Genomic DNA, 18702 nt, shown 5'->3' on the forward strand with positions numbered 1-18702 from the left:
AAGTTGTACCAAAGTTAATATTTCTTGATGTTTTTTTTATGTGGGCAGATTCATTTGGAAAGGTATATTGTTAATGGTCAAATTTTTAGATGAGGATATATATATATTAGAGATCATTTTATTATTATGTTAATATAAATGCACTTGTATACGTATTTTGATGTTGGTCAACTATTTAGATAAATATGTTTATTTCCATTGTTTAGAAACTGAAGCTTATTTCGATGAGATAGAATAAAATAATAAATTAGATATTTTAGATTGATAGATTCGAGTATGGAGTTTAGTTTACGTAATATATAAATGCATGTATAATTGTTAAATGTAGACTTATTTGGGTATCAGATATATTTTCGAGATATAAATGCACTTAGATTTATATTTGAGCTATTACTTATTATTAACTAATCATGTGGTTAAGTTCTTCTTAGGATTATTTTATGCATGTTTTCATATTAACTTGGATAATCTTCTTTTAATTTGTAATTGATTAAATATAATACAAGCAAATTTGTAGGAATGGACTACAATGTATGTGAAATAACATGATGTTAGTAAAATGAGCTATTGGAATCTATGTTGATTTGGAACCTTTTGATGTACTAGTGTTATCATGGTCTCGTGGTGGATTTGAATGAACTTGTTTGTATTTGTCATAATGAGACCTTGCTTTTGTTTCTAGATGTTGTCTTTCATTGTGGGGATACTCAGATGTGTGGTTTATGCGTTTGAATTCCAGAGGCTTAGGAAGGGAGTTTGAGGATTCTTTATTGTATAGTCATGCTTTACTTTGATGAATTTATTCTAGTCTTGTTTGTTTTGGAAGCTAGATAGTATTCCTAGCCTACCTTGGATTCTCCCTGTATGTTATCTTATTCTAGCAAAAGAGTTGAGCCTTGCTATCGTACTTTGGTGAATCACCATCTTGAGATTTTCGGTTTGATCTGTGGTGTTGCTTGGATTCCTACGAGAAATCTTGGGAGAGTGGCTTTCGTTGGGGGCCGAGACCCAAAGTGATTGCCAGGGTAACTCAATGAGAGTTTTGTAATCAAGTGATAACATAAAATAATGGACTTGGGTGGGTAGCTAGATAACATTAAAAGATTAATTCTTGTTGCCTCTCTTGTGCTTAGGTGCTAGTATAGGGCTAAGGTAAGTAGAGAAGGGCATGAAATGACTTCCACCAATCTTGTCCCTTCGAAAGTTTGGTGTGGTCCACTAGTGTTTGTATGGGGATCAGGGGTCAGGAGAGGTTACCAGGGTAACCCAGGATGGGGGCCAAGACCTAGTGAAGACCTACTAGGGTAACTCATGACAACCTAGTGATGACACTCTTCCCCATTGCTACCTAGTGGTAACTTGCGTCTTTTGATTCCTTCTGTGGATTGTTTTTGGAACTCTAGAAGTGGTTGGGCAACTTATGTTGGTTTATCCTTTTGTGGATTGCTTTGGGCCTCTAGAAGTGGGTTATTAACTTTGGTGTTTCCTTTGACATTACTGTTGTGAGCCTCTTGTGGATTCTCTTGTTAGTCTCTTATGAGCATAGCTTGTGGATTATTTTGTGGTTCTTGAATGGTACCTTTGTATGTTTGCTTCTGTCTTGTGGGTCTAATTGATACCTCCTAGCACGGGGGGTGGACCTATTGGTACCACATGGTTGGGTGGAGTGCTATTCACACCTATTGAGTATTAGATGTTGTTCAACCTTGAGTTACATCATTATGGGGCCTTGAGGACGAATGCTAGTTGTTAATTGTGTATCACTTTTTATTTTGATGGATGTATCTCTCTTGCATATGTAATGCTATCTTTAATATATATATATATATATATATATATATATATATATATATATATATATATATATATATATATATATATATATTATTAGCATTTCCATTGTTTTTGTTGTTTAAGTCCTCTTGGCCTCATAGCCGGGTGTGACATCCTTACTCATAGCACCTAAAATTGAGAAATAGCATTGAGCTCGTTCAAAGTCAAATGTAACTACCACCATAATGCTTCACCTCCCTCATTATTGCATGTCAACTACTATCAAGATTCTAGGAGAATCTTAATTACAAATTATTCTCCATTTACACCTAGGTGTCCATGGTTGTTTTCTAGGAGTGTTGGAGACACATAGATATATACATAAGATTTGTAAGGTCAATGACACCTTAATCCTAATAATTTGTGCAACATAATTTAGATGGATATGATGTATCAATGGAATGCATTTGATTTCTTATATGTGGATGGTATATTATTTTTATATTGATTTGAATAACAATAAATTTTGTGAAACATTGTTTTTTAAATACATTTCATGTACAAAATGTGGATGCTATATGCTCATGATACATGTACCCCCCATCCACACACACACACACAATTTTGTTAAAAATGAAGTAAAATAAGGGATTTTGCCTCTTCATAAAATAGTATGAATTTAGAATATGAATGATTATGATGTTGTGAGTTGCTATAAATATTACTTGTAATATTACATTTTGATATGTAGATATAATTATTAAAGAATGTTGTGATTATTAATGATCACATAACATATTTTTAATATAAATGTAAAACATTAAAACAATTGTAACTAATTGAATAATTAGTTAATGATACATTAAATTAAATCATTAAAAAGATAAAAAAAAAATATATAACTAGATGTCCAACATATCAAATTGAAACTATTTTGAAAATGTTATGTTTATTATTAAATACTACTATTTACAGTAAAAGATAAAAGTTTTTGTTAACAAACTCAGGGTATTACACTCCACCTCTTATTGCTATTATAAAATATCTTTACACATTAATGAACCTATTATCTATTAATATAACTATTTTAAATTTATTATGATTTAATATTGTTAAATTATTGATAGTAACAACCCAACAACTTGAAGCTTCACTAGAAAATCACCTCACATTATTATTATATATTAAAATAGGGATTAAACACTTGATACTCCAATATTGAGGCTGCCCATGTTTTTTTGAGTTTACCTACTAAACAGGTGGCATCTCTATGAATAATGCTATGAAACCCATTACAGCTAACCTGGCTTACACATTTAAATAAATAAAAACACTCATATAGGTAGTCACCATATTTATTAATGGAGGCCACAGCATAAAATATTCATCTGTGCAAAACAAGCAGGGATAGTTACTGAATCTCCATCTTCCTGGTGGTGATCATTGTACTGATCTGTCTTACAATAGTTTGCAAATGGTTTCATAAAAAATACAATAACAAATATGTTATCTGCTACTACACATGAATGGAATGTTTTATTCTAGTTAGCTCTACGACAGTTCAATCTGATTTCTCCTGCAGTACCAGTCAGAGGTTTGATGTTTCCCATCTTCACCATGGCAGCTGCAAAATCAGTGAAAAAAGTTTGGAGATCCTCAGCATATTTTTTGACCAGAGAATCAGTAGAACCTCCATTGAAGAGCTCCTGGTCTGAGTGGAGAAGTCCTTTGTGTTGTAAAAGATTTTTGAAATAGTCATTGTTGAATAGAGTGGGTGTCCTAAAGTCTAGAGGAGCCAGATTGTCATCCCCTGAATTTGCTTGTGAAGGGCAATTTGATTGCAGTGATTTCGCATATGAGCTGTCAATGTTGGTGTCATTGTAGATGTGGCCTCTAAAACTTGAGCAGCGAGCTTGTCCAATCGTATGACCTCCTGATACATCACCATATACAATAAGATCGTTTATATTATCTTTTATAAAATAGCGTTAAACATATTTATCAAAAAAGATCGATGGAAATAGTCACACAACTAAAATTCAAATGAGACTACATCACTACAGTAGTCAGCAACAAACATTACAACAATAAAAAACAAATGAAATGACCAGAACAACCACAGACATTTGAGTAATAAATTTAAGAAAGAGAAAGTTCCACCCTCATGAAAAGAATGATAATGAAATGTGATAAGAGTTTCAAACAAGACCCCACAATTCTCTTCATGTACAGTTATTTCTAAAGCTTTCCTTTTCCCAATAAAATGTTTAGAATTGTACTTAAATTAATTACCTGAAAGAACCACCATATCTTGAATAGAAAGACCCTGGTTTCGAAAGCTTTTAGTTATGTTGGTGAGGTTCAAAGTTGGAGCAGGAATGCTGGTGTTGGCCAGTGGGGCATTTGCATTTTTGGAATCCCTCCTTCCAAGTGGTACAGTCCATTTTGGACCTCCCAACTGTTTTCATTAAGGCAATTCATTGCATCAGATAGGAGTGACAAAGAAAACGATCTACATAATAAGTGGAATAATAGATAAATAAAATAACTACTTCTATAATGATATTTTTAGATATGACAATAATTGAATTAGATAGATCACGAACTTCTACAACAGAATCACGAGCTGCTAGGGTCAAAATGTCTGCACAAGAAACAACTCCAGTGCAAGCTTCCTCCACTTTGGTTTTTATATGATCTATCACCTCAAAACCTCTGGCAGAACGGTTATTAGGCACTGCAAACTTTTCTGATGCAGAGCCATCTAGTAGTATGGATGCATCACAACCCTACACAAAACAGAATAACCATGGAAATTAGATTTTCATTGGATTCAAATAAGAATCTGAGCTTAAAATTGTGTTAGATTTATTGTCAATCTTTAGTATAATATTAGCAAGATATAGTTTTTGTCTAGATTAGAAACAATCTGTTAAACTTATACAGATCATTACTGGATCTCTCTTCCTGATAAAATTATATAAACAAAGAGCATATGAAAATAACCAGCTATATAAATTTGAAACAGAAAGAAAAACTATGGTGTTTCAGATTTTACTTGAACAAAACAGTCATGAAAGTGGAGTCGAAGAATTGAAGCACCAATCCTAGGCTCTTTTGCCACAGCTTTTTTCACTTCAGATCTGACTATGGACAGTAGATTTGGACAGGAGTGGCTGTAATGGTCAGCCCTAAGCCATGCATGAGCAGAGGTAAAACACAAGCCCAAAATCCAGAGTTTTAACAGACAAGATACATCCATTATTTCAATGCCAAGTATGCTCAGAGAGTTGCAGAACTAATGGGTTATATCATCTCCTTTTTATAGATGCCATGAATACAATTTGATACAGAGAATATCCCATCCTTGAATGGCCTGGTATATTGAATGCAAAACACGTACAACGAGTAAAACATCTAGAGCTTTAATCGATATTTCATTTCAAAAAAATCATTCCACTGGCCAATCTGATTAATGGTGGAAAACAAAGCGTACTAACCAAATTGAATGCTATCTTTTTTCTTTTCATTTTCCCATTTTTGTCCCAATGTCAGGCAGTATTTAATTTAGTTGAAATGTCAAAGAGCCTTTGATTTTGTTATAATGATAAAACTGTCAATCATAAGTAAAAAACATATAGTACAATGATAAAATTGTCAATCATGAGTAAAATTATAGAGTATTTCTTAAAAAAAATTTAATGGGTGTGGTTGAAATATTAGTTAATTGACAAGTGACAGAAAAATATCTTAAGCTGGGGGACAATTTCCAGCTCCACCCCAATTTTTCTGGGCAGCCCTAAAATGTAGAGGCTGCTATTTTTCAAAAGAAGATGCAAAATAATCCTGTAATATAAATTTTTTTCTTTCATGAGATCTCCTGCTCCATGAAAATAGATCTCCACCTTTTCTTAATAAAACTTCACATAATGAAAGTGTGACCATCAAACATGAGACAACCACCCAACAACTACAATAAATTTAAACTACAAATCTTTTATTTAAATTGAACTATTGAGTATGTTATATTTAAATTAAACTCAAACCATGAGTGGATTAATGTTTTAATAGTTTCAAAAGAGCATAAATGGCAGAATCTCTTTCATTGAGAATTTGAATATAAATGGAGGAAAACAAAAATAATAATATTGGGACACACTGATGTACCATGGCATGGATCACATCAAGCTTTATATTGCTTTCACCATTAAGACTAGGCTGACTTTTGCTGGAGGTAGTGGTGTCATTTATGTCATAAATAGTGGTGGGACAAACATAGCATGCTGCCATAAAGATGTCCCTTATCATGGGCATGGAGTGTTCCATGTGTTTTTGGCATTTGTCGGTGATCACACAATATACAAAATAAGTAATTGTGTATAAAATGAAAAATATAAAAGAATTTTCAGTATGATAATCTTAATAGTGTTTTTTCAAAGAAGGAAACATTTCTAATGAGGAGTTATGAATCGGTGAAATCATAAATGAGGGATCTCGTCTTTGACATAAACATTCAATAATAACATTCCAATGGAGTTTAAATCTTGGACGCAAGAACCACAATACTACCATTTAACCATCACTCCATGCTAATATCAACAAACAAGTGTAATAGTGTTAAAAACAAAAGAAAAGTGGTTGAGAGAATGAATCAGTGAAATCATAAATGAGGGATCTCGTCTGTGACATAAACATTCAATAATAACATTCTAATGGAATTTAAATCTTGGGCGCAAGAACCACAATACTACCATTTAACCATCACTCCATGCTAATATCGACAAACACGTGTAATAGTGTTAAAAACAAAATGAAAGTGATTGAGAGAATGACTTTAGGTTGGATTATAGCTATAAGCATTGACAGATCTATAAATAAGTAATGGAGATTTTAAGTTTTTATAAAAGTTGTAACGTAAATTATAAGGTTTTATAAAAAAATTAATATAATTTAATTTATTCTATGATATGTACAATGGAGATTGAGTTTCATATATGACTAGTATAAATATTTTAAATATATCTATTTAAATGAGACAAAAGATATAAGTATATTAGGGAAATTTTAAATAAAGTATTGTAGTTTATTAGTTTTTACAAATTTTTTACTCAGATTTAATTTATTTTATGATAAGTAAGGTGGAGATTGGGCTTGGAATATAACTTGACATGCAGAGGTACGTATAGCCTAGCATAACATTATTAATTGGTTGGCCAACTTCTTTGTTGTTATTAGTTGATTGGTATTTCCTTTCTTCTTGCTATAGCAACTCAATACAAAAGATAATGTCTATATTAGGTTTGTTACACAAAAAAAATAGAAGCCTCCAAATTAACCTCTTAGCATATTTTAAATAGATATATACATATTAATTTAGAATGTACATATTATCATATATTACTTATATATCTATAATGATAAAATTCACAATGCCTATGCCACATCATATTTAATTTTGAACTCATAAATAGCTAAGGGATAGAAAAAAGATATATTATTCTTTTTAAGTTTTATGTAAAAACTACTTAATTTCTTTTAAAGACATAAATTTTAACTTTGATTTAAGTACTTTTTTAAAATATTATTTGATTTAAGTAGATTATGCTATTGCAAAATTCTCTTGCACTACCTTTTCTCATATTCAGTTGAATTAGATTTATCAAAGCCCCTCCCAATAAAAGTCGCTTTGTAAGTGCTTGATAATTCTTAGAATTAGTCCTTGGATATTGGTGTCTAATGATTACACCTTAAGATTTCAAGATTTTCACTTAGTAGAAGGATGCACTTTTCATGAACATATTATGATGAATGTGGTCAATCTTGAATTTTATTTGAAGGCTCTTGAGCCCCTTTCTATTGATGGGTTGGTGCTCTCCCTTCCACTTATGTTTCTTAAAGTTCCTATTATAAGAATTTAACCTAATTTAGACACTTTTATTGTCTAGATCATGACAGAGTACCAAAACAACTCCTTTACAAATAACTTGCTAGTCATAAAAATATAACTACTATGATTTTTTCATTGTCTAGGTCATGGAAGAGGACCGACATCATGTGTTCTGGTTATGAGCTAATAATTTTTAGAAATGTGACCATCATATTGAACAACAATTAATATTGAATTCCACAAATAAGAACAACTATATGAAGTGACTAGTGGACCTAAATGGTATAAATGGTGAGTAGTTTGAAACTAAGATGTCCTTTGGACCAATGAAAATCCCAAAACACTAAAGGTGCATAAATAAATGACACCATTGATTAGAAGGACTAAAAAGGAGATCTACTACTAAAATAAAAAGCTTCAAATCTATGTTAAACCACTCATTGAAATTAGTATATTTTCATGTGTCCACTAGCATTAATTATTCAAATGAATGGAAAACAACAAGTGTAAGGCTTCATATTCAAAGAATATAAACATTATGTTTCATTCAAAGTACTATTCAAATTGATGAATAACTAAATGTGATTCTATTATTCTAAAGCCAAAGCCTAAGTTTTCTATAAATTATCTATAGCCACATAAAATTGCATTGAGATTTAGGTTATTCAAATTTTGGTGAAATGAAAAAATCCTCTATAATTTAAATATTTCATAAGTGAAAAGTACAATCTTACTCTTTTCTAAAGAAATGAATTATTATATTTTTGCCAAATATTTTGGTTTCAATTTTTTTATATTATTTTCCATATTTTATAAATTTATAGCCTTTCTAATTTTCTAGAATATATCCTTAAAGAGGGATTGGATGATACTCTTCTTAGTAACATGTTTCCTTCAAGAATCTCCTCTATTAGATGTCAATTCAACTTTAGGGTCCTAAAGGCAAAGGTGTTGATTAATTAGAAGAGACATTATCAAATATTTATTATTCCTCCATCATTGCCACTTTTACTAATGGTTCTTAAGTGCATTACTAGTTTGTGCTTTTGGGCTTGGTTGGTGTCACAAATGTTTGATTTTCTTGTTCAAGGTGGTAGATATTGACTGTGTAGTTTGTTGGGGTCCTCTTTCATAGGTTCATTTCATTAAGATACAAAAAAGATTTATCCCATATGTTTTATTTCTTGTGTCCTTTAGGTAGCTCTCCATCACATATTATCTCATGAAAAAGTAATAGCAAGCACACATGAGTGTTCATTGCCACTTTTACTAATGGTTCTTAAGTGCATTATTAGTTTGTTCTTTTGGGCTTGGTTGGTGTCACACATGTTTGATTTTTTTGTCCAAGAAGGTGGTAGATATTGACTGTGTAGTTTGTTGGGGTCCTCTTTCATAGGTTCATTTCATTAAGATATAAAAAAGATTTATCCCATATGTTTTATTTCTTGTGTCCTTTAGGTAGCTCTCCATCACATATTATCTCATGAAAAAGTAATAGCAAGAACACATGAGTGTTCATGTAAGAACCTATTATTATAAAACTTTGTAATGTAAAAGAAGTTGACAATTATTAATTATCTATGTGAGATGAGAATTACCATTTTCTACAAAGAGAATATTCATGTATATTGAATATTTATAAGGGAATATTAGGAGAGAATTAATGCAACATTCACTATGCACAACAAGAATTTAAATATTTCTATTTATTTTATTATATTTGTGAATTATCAAATTTTTAAAGAAAAACCAAATAATTCTTCATTTAAGATCTTGGAACTATCTTTATTATATTGATTGTAATTTTGTGAGTTAATTTTTCTTTAAAATGCATATTTCCTATTAAGAATGTGTCAATTGGATATTTCAAGAATACCATAAAATGTTAAGTTGAACAATTTTCTTAATGTAGTCTCTTACAGTTTTAAGTATCAAATTTATTTTCACCATAATAGATAACTAAGTAGATTTCCATCTTTGGTGAAGAGTTTGCTTCTGACATTAGCCACACAAAGTGTGGTCGATTAGTTGTGAGAGATATGAAATTTTATTTGCAATTATTGAATCATTAGTTGTAACCAACTCTTAATTCAAGACTACTCCTTCAATGAATTTTTAAATGATACATTATCTTACCATATTTTAAATAGCTTAGGGTGATTGTGATCTAGCATGAATACTATGGGTTGATATATATTATCTCTTACTTTGTTACCTAAGCTTTATTCCTAAATTTCTCTACCTTGTCAACATCATCTACATGTCTTTCAATAGGATAACCAAATTGTGCTAGTGACAACCAATTTGGGTTTACATCTACTTTAATATGAAGCTAATCCTATAAATTAGTCACTCTATTTGGTATTTTATATGAATGGTTGGTACTACATTATTTAGAGGAATTGTAGGGAATGCCTTGTAAGTTTGGTAGAACTCAAAGAATTAAGGAGGTAGGAGCTCTCTCTCATGTCTTGGTCCTATCCAATCATGGTAGTTATATTTCTTATCATTTTAGTCTTTGTAAGGTCAAATAATCCTCAAGGTTGATGGAATCTTATTAAAGTAAACTATGAGGCAAGTTAAGGGCTAAAATAAGAAGAAAACTCAATAGTAAACATACATAAATAATTCACCCCTACACATAAACACATCTCATATAACACTATATCTAAATATAATCGCATTCATAAGAATACCTTGTTGAAATAATCAATATCGTATTAGCAATAAATTTCACATCTTATTTAATACAAAACGTAACATTTAAATTGAACAGCTCAATTTTATTATAGCATCTAAATCAATATCATAATTAACATATAATTAAATATTTAAATTAATTCAAAAAACAATATATCATGAAGCTAATTAAATCAACTATGTAATATAAGATTAAATCTTGAATCGTAATATGATATCTATAAATATCATATGTAAATGTCAAAGTAAAATAGTTAACATAGTCTGATACAATGGAATTTTAAAACTAAAATGATTGTTGAACAATGAATCATAGGGTACACTTAGTGTCATAAATATCATAAAATAAGTGGACCTTATATTGTTAGAATGGTAGATTTTCCTACTTGAAAGCAACTGATTAACAACTAGAATGACTTGTTCTCTACAAGACAAATGATATAATCTAAGAGTCACAAATCATGTTGAAAACATTTTATCAAATATATGATTATTTAAAATGACAAAGGAAACCTTATTTTAAAATTAAAACTATTATTTTCAAAATTACTTAATATAACAAATAAATCCTATTTTCTCTCTAAAATTTTTAATTTTTTCAATCCTTTAAAAAGATTCAATTTATAATTTCAAAAACAAACTTAATTGAAAAAACTATTATAATTCATTTTCTTTAAAATACTTAGTATGTAAAGGAAATTCAACGTTAAAATAGAAATTACAAACAATCATTAAATTTACAAACATTACTCATTAAATTGAATTACAAACCAAAAGGTACGTAGAAATAGAATGCCATTTCTAATTAAATTCAAACATCTTTTTTATCATTTCTTTGGACAATGATTGCAATTGACTATCTAACGTATTTAACATAGTGGTTAATTGTTCATTTAAGTGCCATTGCTTTCATTATGAATTTTGTACCAATACATTTGCTTTCAATGTCACATCCATTCCTTTCTATGGAAAACAAGAAATTTAATCTAATTTAATTTAGAATAATTTAATTTAGAAAATAAATGATATGTTATTTAAGATTAGAAAAAAAATTATGAGATAATGTTGAATTTAAAAATTTGGAAATATGTGTTGATTCAATCTATTCATACGTGGAGACACTTTGAAAGTCTATTGCTATAATAAAATTCGGAAATGTGTTGATTCAACATATTCATACGTGGAAACATTTTGAAGGTCTATTGTTATAATGTTTGTCAAAAGAAGTTGCAAAAGTGACAATTGAGTTTTATCAAGGAGACTCTTGTAGAGATTTTAAAGCCAACACTATGATCCATAAGGTTTTTTGAGTTGAATAATGATAGCCTTTTATTTTATGCTAGCATAACCACAATTGTGAGAGAATATAATATTTATCAAAGGATTTCTAGAAGAATGAAATATACAAGAACGTTTCCATTAAAAGTGGTGCATGTGAATACTCTATTTCATTAGTGGATGGATTGAATTCATCAGAAAAAAAACACTAAAATAAAAAGAAATAGTTTCATATGAATCCTAGTATCCACAAATTAATCTACCAAGAGGGTGGAAGCTATTTCAACAGACAAATACCACCTCAAAAGTTATTATCAATTTTGTCATGGATTATATCATTACAAGATTTGGAATGCCCAACTAGATTATAATATATAATACCATTTTCTCCATAAAGTGAGTTGACAATGTACATATTATCATATATTACTTATATATCTATAATGATAAAATTCACAATGCCTATGCCATATCATATTTAATTTTGAACTCATAAATAGCTAAGAGATAGAAAAAAGATATATTATTCTTTTTAAATTTTATGTAAAAACTACTTAATTTCTTTTAAAGACATAAATTTTAACTTTGATTTAAGTACTTTTTAAAAATATTATTTGATTTAAGTAGATTATGCTATTGCAAAATTCTCTTGCACTACCTTTTCTCATATTCAGTTGAATTAGATTTATCAAAGCCCCTCCCAATAAAAGTCGCTTTGTAAGTGCTTGATAATTCTTAGAATTAGTCCTTGGATTTTGGTGTCTAATGATTACACCTTAAGATTTCAAGATTTTCACTTAGTAGAAGGATGCACTTTTCATGAACATATTATGATGAATGTGGTCAATCTTGAATTTTATTTGAAGGCTCTTGAGCCCCTTGCTATTGATGGGTTGGTGCTCTCCCTTCCACTTATGTTTCTTAAAGTTCCTATTATAAGAATTTAACCTAATTTAGACACTTTTATTGTCTAGATCATGACAGAGTACCAAAACAACTCCTTTACAAATAACTTGCTAGTCATAAAAATATAACTACTATGATTTTTTCATTGTCTAGGTCATGGAAGAGTACCGACATCATGTGTTATGGTTATGAGCTAATAATTTTTAGAAATGTGACCATCATATTGAACAACAATTAATATTGAATTCCACAAATAAGAACAACTATATGAAGTGACTAGTGGACCTAAATGGTATAAATGGTGAGTAGTTAGAAACTAAGATGTCCTTTGGACCAATGAAAATCCCAAAACACTAAAGGTACATAAATAAATGACACCATTGATTAGAAGGACTAAAAAGGAGATCTACTACTAAAATAAAAAGCTTCAAATCTATGTTAAACCACTCATTGAAATTAGTATATTTTCATGTGTCCACTAGCATTAATTATTCAAATGAATGGAAAACAACAAGTGTAAGGCTTCATATTCAAAGAATATAAACATTACGTTTCATTCAAAGTACTATTCAAATTGATGAATAACTAAATGTGATTCTATTATTCTAAAGCCAAAGCCTAAGTTTTCTATAAATTATCTATAGCCACATAAAATTGCATTGAGATTTAGGTTATTCAAATTTTGGTGAAATGAAAAAATCCTCTATAATTTAAATATTTTATAAGTGAAAAGTACAATCTTACTCTTTTCTAAAGAAATGAATTATTATATTTTTGCCAAATATTTTGGTTTCAATTTTTTATATTATTTTCCATATTTTATAAATTTATAGCCTTACTAATTTTCTAGAATATATCCTTAAAGAGGGATTGGATGATACTCTTCTTAGTAACATGTTTCCTTCAAGAATCTCCTCTATTAGATGTCAATTCAACTTTAGGGTCCTAAAGGCAAAGGTGTTGATTAATTAGAAGAGACATTATCAAATATTTATTATTCCTCCATCATTGCCACTTTTACTAATGGTTCTTAAGTGCATTACTAGTTTGTGCTTTTGGGCTTGGTTGGTGTCACGCATGTTTGATTTTTTTGTTCAAGGTGGTAGATATTGACTGTGTAGTTTGTTGGGGTCCTCTTTCGTAGGTTCATTTCATTAAGATACAAAAAAGATTTATCCCATATGTTTTATTTCTTGTGTCCTTTAGGTAGCTCTCCATCACATATTATCTCACGAAAAAGTAATAGCAAGCACGCATGAGTGTTCATTGCCACTTTTACTAATGGTTCTTAAGTGCATTATTAGTTTGTTCTTTTGGGCTTGGTTGGTGTCACACATGTTTGATTTTTTTGTCCAAGAAGGTGGTAGATATTGACTGTGTAGTTTGTTGGGGTCCTCTTTCGTAGGTTCATTTCATTAAGATATAAAAAAGATTTATCCCATATGTTTTATTTCTTGTGTCCTTTAGATAGCTCTCCATCACATATTATCTCATGAAAAAGTAATAGCAAGAACACATGAGTGTTCATGTAAGAACCTATTATTATAAAACTTTGTAATGTAAAAGAAGTTGACAATTATTAATTATCTATGTGAGATGAGAATTACCATTTTCTACAAAGAGAATATTCATGTATATTGAATATTTATAAGGGAATATTAGGAGAGAATTCATGCAACATTCACTATGCACAACAAGAATTTAAATATTTCTATTTATTTTATTATATTTGTGAATTATCAAATTTTTAAAGAAAAACCAAATAATTCTTCATTTAAGATCTTGGAACTATCTTTATTATATTGATTGTAATTTTGTGAGTTAATTTTTCTTTAAAATGCATATTTCCTATTAAGAATGTGTCAATTGGATATTTCAAGAATACCATAAAATGTTAAGTTGAACAATTTTCTTAATGTAGTCTCTTACAGTTTTAAGTATCGAATTTATTTTCACCATAATAGATAACTAAGTAGATTTCCATCTTTGGTGAAGAGTTTTCTTCTGACATTAACCACACAAAGTGTGGTCAATTAGTTGTGAGAGATATGAATTTTTATTTGCAATTATTGAATCATTAGTTGTAACCAACTCTTAATTCAAGACTACTCCTTCAATGAATTTTTAAATGATACATTATCTTACCATATTTTAAATAGCTTAGGGTGATTGTGATCTAGCATGAATACTATGGGTTGATATATATTATCTCTTACTTTGTTACCTAAGCTTTATTCCTAAATTTCTCTACCTTGTCAACATCATCTACTTGTCTTTCAATAGGATAACCAAATTGTGCTAGTGACAACCAATTTGGGTTTACATCTACTTTAATATGAAGCTAAACCTATAAATTAGTCACTCTATTTGGTATTTTATATGAATGGTTGGTACTACATTATTTAGAGGAATTGTAGGGAATGCCTTGTAAGTTTGGTAGAACTCAAAGAATTAAGGAGGTAGGAGCTCTCTCTCATGTCTTGGTCCTATCCAATCATGGTAGTTATATTTCTTATCATTTTAGTCTTTGTAAGGTCAAATAATCCTCAAGGTTGATGCAATCTTATTAAAGTAAACTATGAGGCAAGTTAAGGGCTAAAATAAGAAGAAAACTCAATAGTAAACATACATAAATAATTCACCCCTACACATAAACACATCTCATATAACACTATATCTAAATATAATCGCATTCATAAGAATACCTTGTTGAAATAATCAATATCGTATTAGCAATAAATTTCACATCTTATTTAATACAAAACGTAACATTTAAATTGAACAGCTCAATTTTATTATAGCATCTAAATCAATATCATAATTAACATATAATTAAATATTTAAATTAATTCAAAAAACAATATATCATGAAGCTAATTAAATCAACTATGTAATATAAGATTAAATCTTGAATCGTAATATGATATCTATAAATATCATATGTAAATGTCAAAGTAAAATAGTTAACATAGTCTGATACAATGGAATTTTAAAACTAAAATGATTGTTGAACAATGAATCATAGGGTACACTTAGTGTCATAAAGATCATAAAATAAGTGGACCTTATATTGTTAGAATGGTAGATTTTCCTACTTGAAAGCAACTGATTAACAACTAGAATGACTTGTTCTCTACAAGACAAATGATATAATCTAAGAGTCACAAATCATGTTGAAAACATTTTATCAAATATATGATTATTTAAAATGACAAAGGAAACCTTATTTTAAAATTAAAACTATTATTTTCAAAATTACTTAATATAACAAATAAATCCTATTTTCTCTCTAAAATTTTTAATTTTTTCAATCCTTTAAAAAGATTCAATTTATAATTTCAAAAACAAACTTAATTGAAAAAACTATTATAATTCATTTTCTTTAAAATACTTAGGATGTAAAGGAAATTCAACGTTAAAACAGAAGTTACAAACAATCATTAAATTTACAAACATTACTCATTAAATTGAATTACAAACCAAAAGGTACGTAGAAATAGAATGCCATTTCTAATTAAATTCAAACATCTTTTTTATCATTTCTTTGGACAATGATTGCAATTTACTATCTAACGTATTTAACATAGTGGTCAATTGTTCATTTAATTGCCATTGCTTTCATTATGAATTTTGTACCAATACATTTGCTTTCAATGTCACATCCATTCCTTTCTATGGAAAACAAGAAATTTAATCTAATTTAATTTAGAATAATTTAATTTAGAAAATAAATGATATGTTATTTAAGATTAGAAAAAAAATTATGAGATAATGTTGAATTTAAAAATTTGGAAATATGTGTTGATTCAATCTATTCATACGTGGAGACACTTTGAAAGTCTATTGTTATAATAAAATTCGGAAATGTGTTGATTCAACATATTCATACGTGGAAACATTTTGAAGGTCTATTGTTACAATGTTTGTCAAAAGAAGTTGCAAAAGTGACAATTGAGTTTTATCAAGGAGACTCTCGTAGAGATTTTAAAGCCAACACTATGATCCATAAGATTTTTTGAGTTGAATAATGATAGCCTTTTATTTTATGCTAGCATAACCACAATTGTGAGAAAATATAATATTTATCAAAGGATTTCTAGAAGAATGAAGTATACAAGAACGTTTCCATTAAAAGTGGTGCATGTGGATACTCTATTTCATTAGTGGGTGGATTGAATTAATCAGAAAAAAAAACACTAAAATAAAAAGAAATAGTTTCATATGAATCCTAGTATCCACAAATTAATCTACCAAGAGGGTGGAAGCTATTTCAACAGACAAATACCACCTCAAAAGTTATTATCAATTTTGTCATGGATTATATCATTACAAGATTTGGAATGCCCCACTAGATTATAATATATAATACTATTTTCTCCATAAAGTGAGTTGACAAAGGTTTGTGAGAAAAACAAGTTAAAATGGACACCCACCAAAACATGACATAACATTGTTTTCTTTTTTTCTAATGACATTGAGGTAGTGACCTTATGTAATGATATTGATTTGTAAGCACAAGTTTCTTCAACCCTCATTGAAATTATATGCTAGAAATGTTACATCATTGCAAATAACATAGAATTTGGAATGAATTCAAGCTATATATTTATTAAACTATTAAAAGATTGTAAATGAAAATTCATACAAGGTATATCTCTTTCAAATTGATTTCAATCAACTTCTATTTATGCATGTCATGAAATTCAAGCATGTTTAGACACTTGACTTGTTCTTGATGGTTCTTGATGGTTTAAATGTTTGATTAGAAAAGAAAAAAAAAGGATTAGGGTGAAGAGAAAGTAAAAAAACTCATATTAAGTGACCAACGATAAATTCCAACATTTTCTATCAGATTTCAATGATTAGAAAAATCATATAAACTAATTAGTATTCACACAACCATGCATAGATTCAATGCAATCATTAAATAAAATACAAACATACAATTTTTCAAGCTCATCAAATCAAATTGTCATTTTTATGTAGTAATTTGAGATGAGACTTTATGCAAGCATATTCAATCACCAATTTTATCAATTTATTCAACTTAGATAAATAAAGTAAAGCATCCCATCACCATGATCAGAATATCATTCAATAATCGATAGGCATAACCCCTTAATTGAACATATAGGAAAACTCATAAAATTTAGTAGAAAATCCACACTAAAATTTATAATTATGTTTGTATGTGATATCAAAAGATCATTTTCTAACCCCGAGAATAGTCATTAGGAGTGAATTAAATAATATTCACAACCTCCACAATTTGTGGAACTACCAAATCTTAATTGAAATTTCACCCTAGGTAGCTCAAAACTAAGAGTGCCTACCATTTCATATGCCACCTCAAATCTTATTGATCTATTACATTTTTTAAAACCAAAATTAAACACAATTTTTTTAAGAACTTTGAAAGGCATTTGAGAATTCCTTGATAGTATCGTTTAGGTGGGATACTTGTGGTACTTCATTTTTACACCTTTTGAGAAAGTTGACTTCTCCATATCGCCTTGCAACTCTTCAAAATTAGTTAACTTATCGTGGAAATTTTGTATCATTAACTTAGTTTCCATCTTCTTTCAATAAAATCTTTTGTGATAGGTTTGTGAAGATGATAAACAAAGTCTTTGCCTATTTTTTAAAATGATTTGACCAACAAATAAGTTTTCCAAAATGTACATAAATGATATTCAATAAATTACTTGACATTTTTAATGGCCTAGTTGGATAAGTTCTTATTCTTGTTCAACTTACCTTTGTACTTCTTCAACATTTTCACCCTTAGCTAACTAGATTTTAGCCATTCTTGAGGATTATCTTGATCTTCCTATTCAAAAACTACTTCTTTTAGAAATTTTCAAATCTAGCAAATTTCATCTTCTATAGCATTGGGATGTAATACTCCCACATCATCAGGTCTTCTTCAATTTTTTACTCCATTTGGTGAACTAGAATAGCCTCATCATTAATTGAGTAATATCCCTTTATTTCCTTTCTAATTGCTCTACTTCCTAGAGCTTGCAAGCTATCTCTCCATTCTTTGATTCTTGAAAGGAGACCTTCAAGATCTTGATGTTGAGGATCCTTATTAAACATTTCTTACAAAATTGAAGAAGGGTCATGTAGCGTCCTAAAATTGTGACACTTGCAATTTC

General features: G+C 29.2%; 1 protein-coding gene across 1 annotated transcript; it reads right to left on the reverse strand.

The window, feature by feature from the left end:
- Nucleotides 1–3094: 3094 nt before the first annotated feature.
- Nucleotides 3095–5267, reverse strand: LOC131074366 (peroxidase P7). Its single transcript, XM_058010961.2, has 4 exons — nt 4832–5267; nt 4380–4562; nt 4066–4231; nt 3095–3706 (listed from the first exon to the last, which is right to left on the reverse strand). Exons 1-4 carry the CDS (start codon nt 5033–5035, stop codon nt 3315–3317), a joined length of 945 nt encoding a protein of 314 aa, XP_057866944.2. The 5' UTR covers nt 5036–5267; the 3' UTR covers nt 3095–3314.
- Nucleotides 5268–18702: the final 13435 nt, after the last annotated feature.

This window comes from Cryptomeria japonica, chromosome 3 (genome assembly GCF_030272615.1).
Source record: "Cryptomeria japonica chromosome 3, Sugi_1.0, whole genome shotgun sequence".
NCBI lineage: Eukaryota > Viridiplantae > Streptophyta > Pinopsida > Cupressales > Cupressaceae > Cryptomeria > Cryptomeria japonica.

What these genes read in the sequence shown, in the direction of transcription:
- LOC131074366 (XM_058010961.2), bottom strand. Translation starts at nt 5,035, where the DNA reads ATGGATGTATCTTGTCTGTTAAAACTCTGGATTTTGGGCTTGTGTTTT. An exon ending in CTCGTGATTCTGTTGTAGAA is followed by an intron (nt 4,232 to 4,379) that starts GTTCGTGATCTA and finishes TAATGAAAACAG; the next exon opens with TTGGGAGGTCCAAAATGGAC. An exon ending in AGATATGGTGGTTCTTTCAG is followed by an intron (nt 3,707 to 4,065) that starts GTAATTAATTTA and finishes GTGATGTATCAG; the next exon opens with GAGGTCATACGATTGGACAA.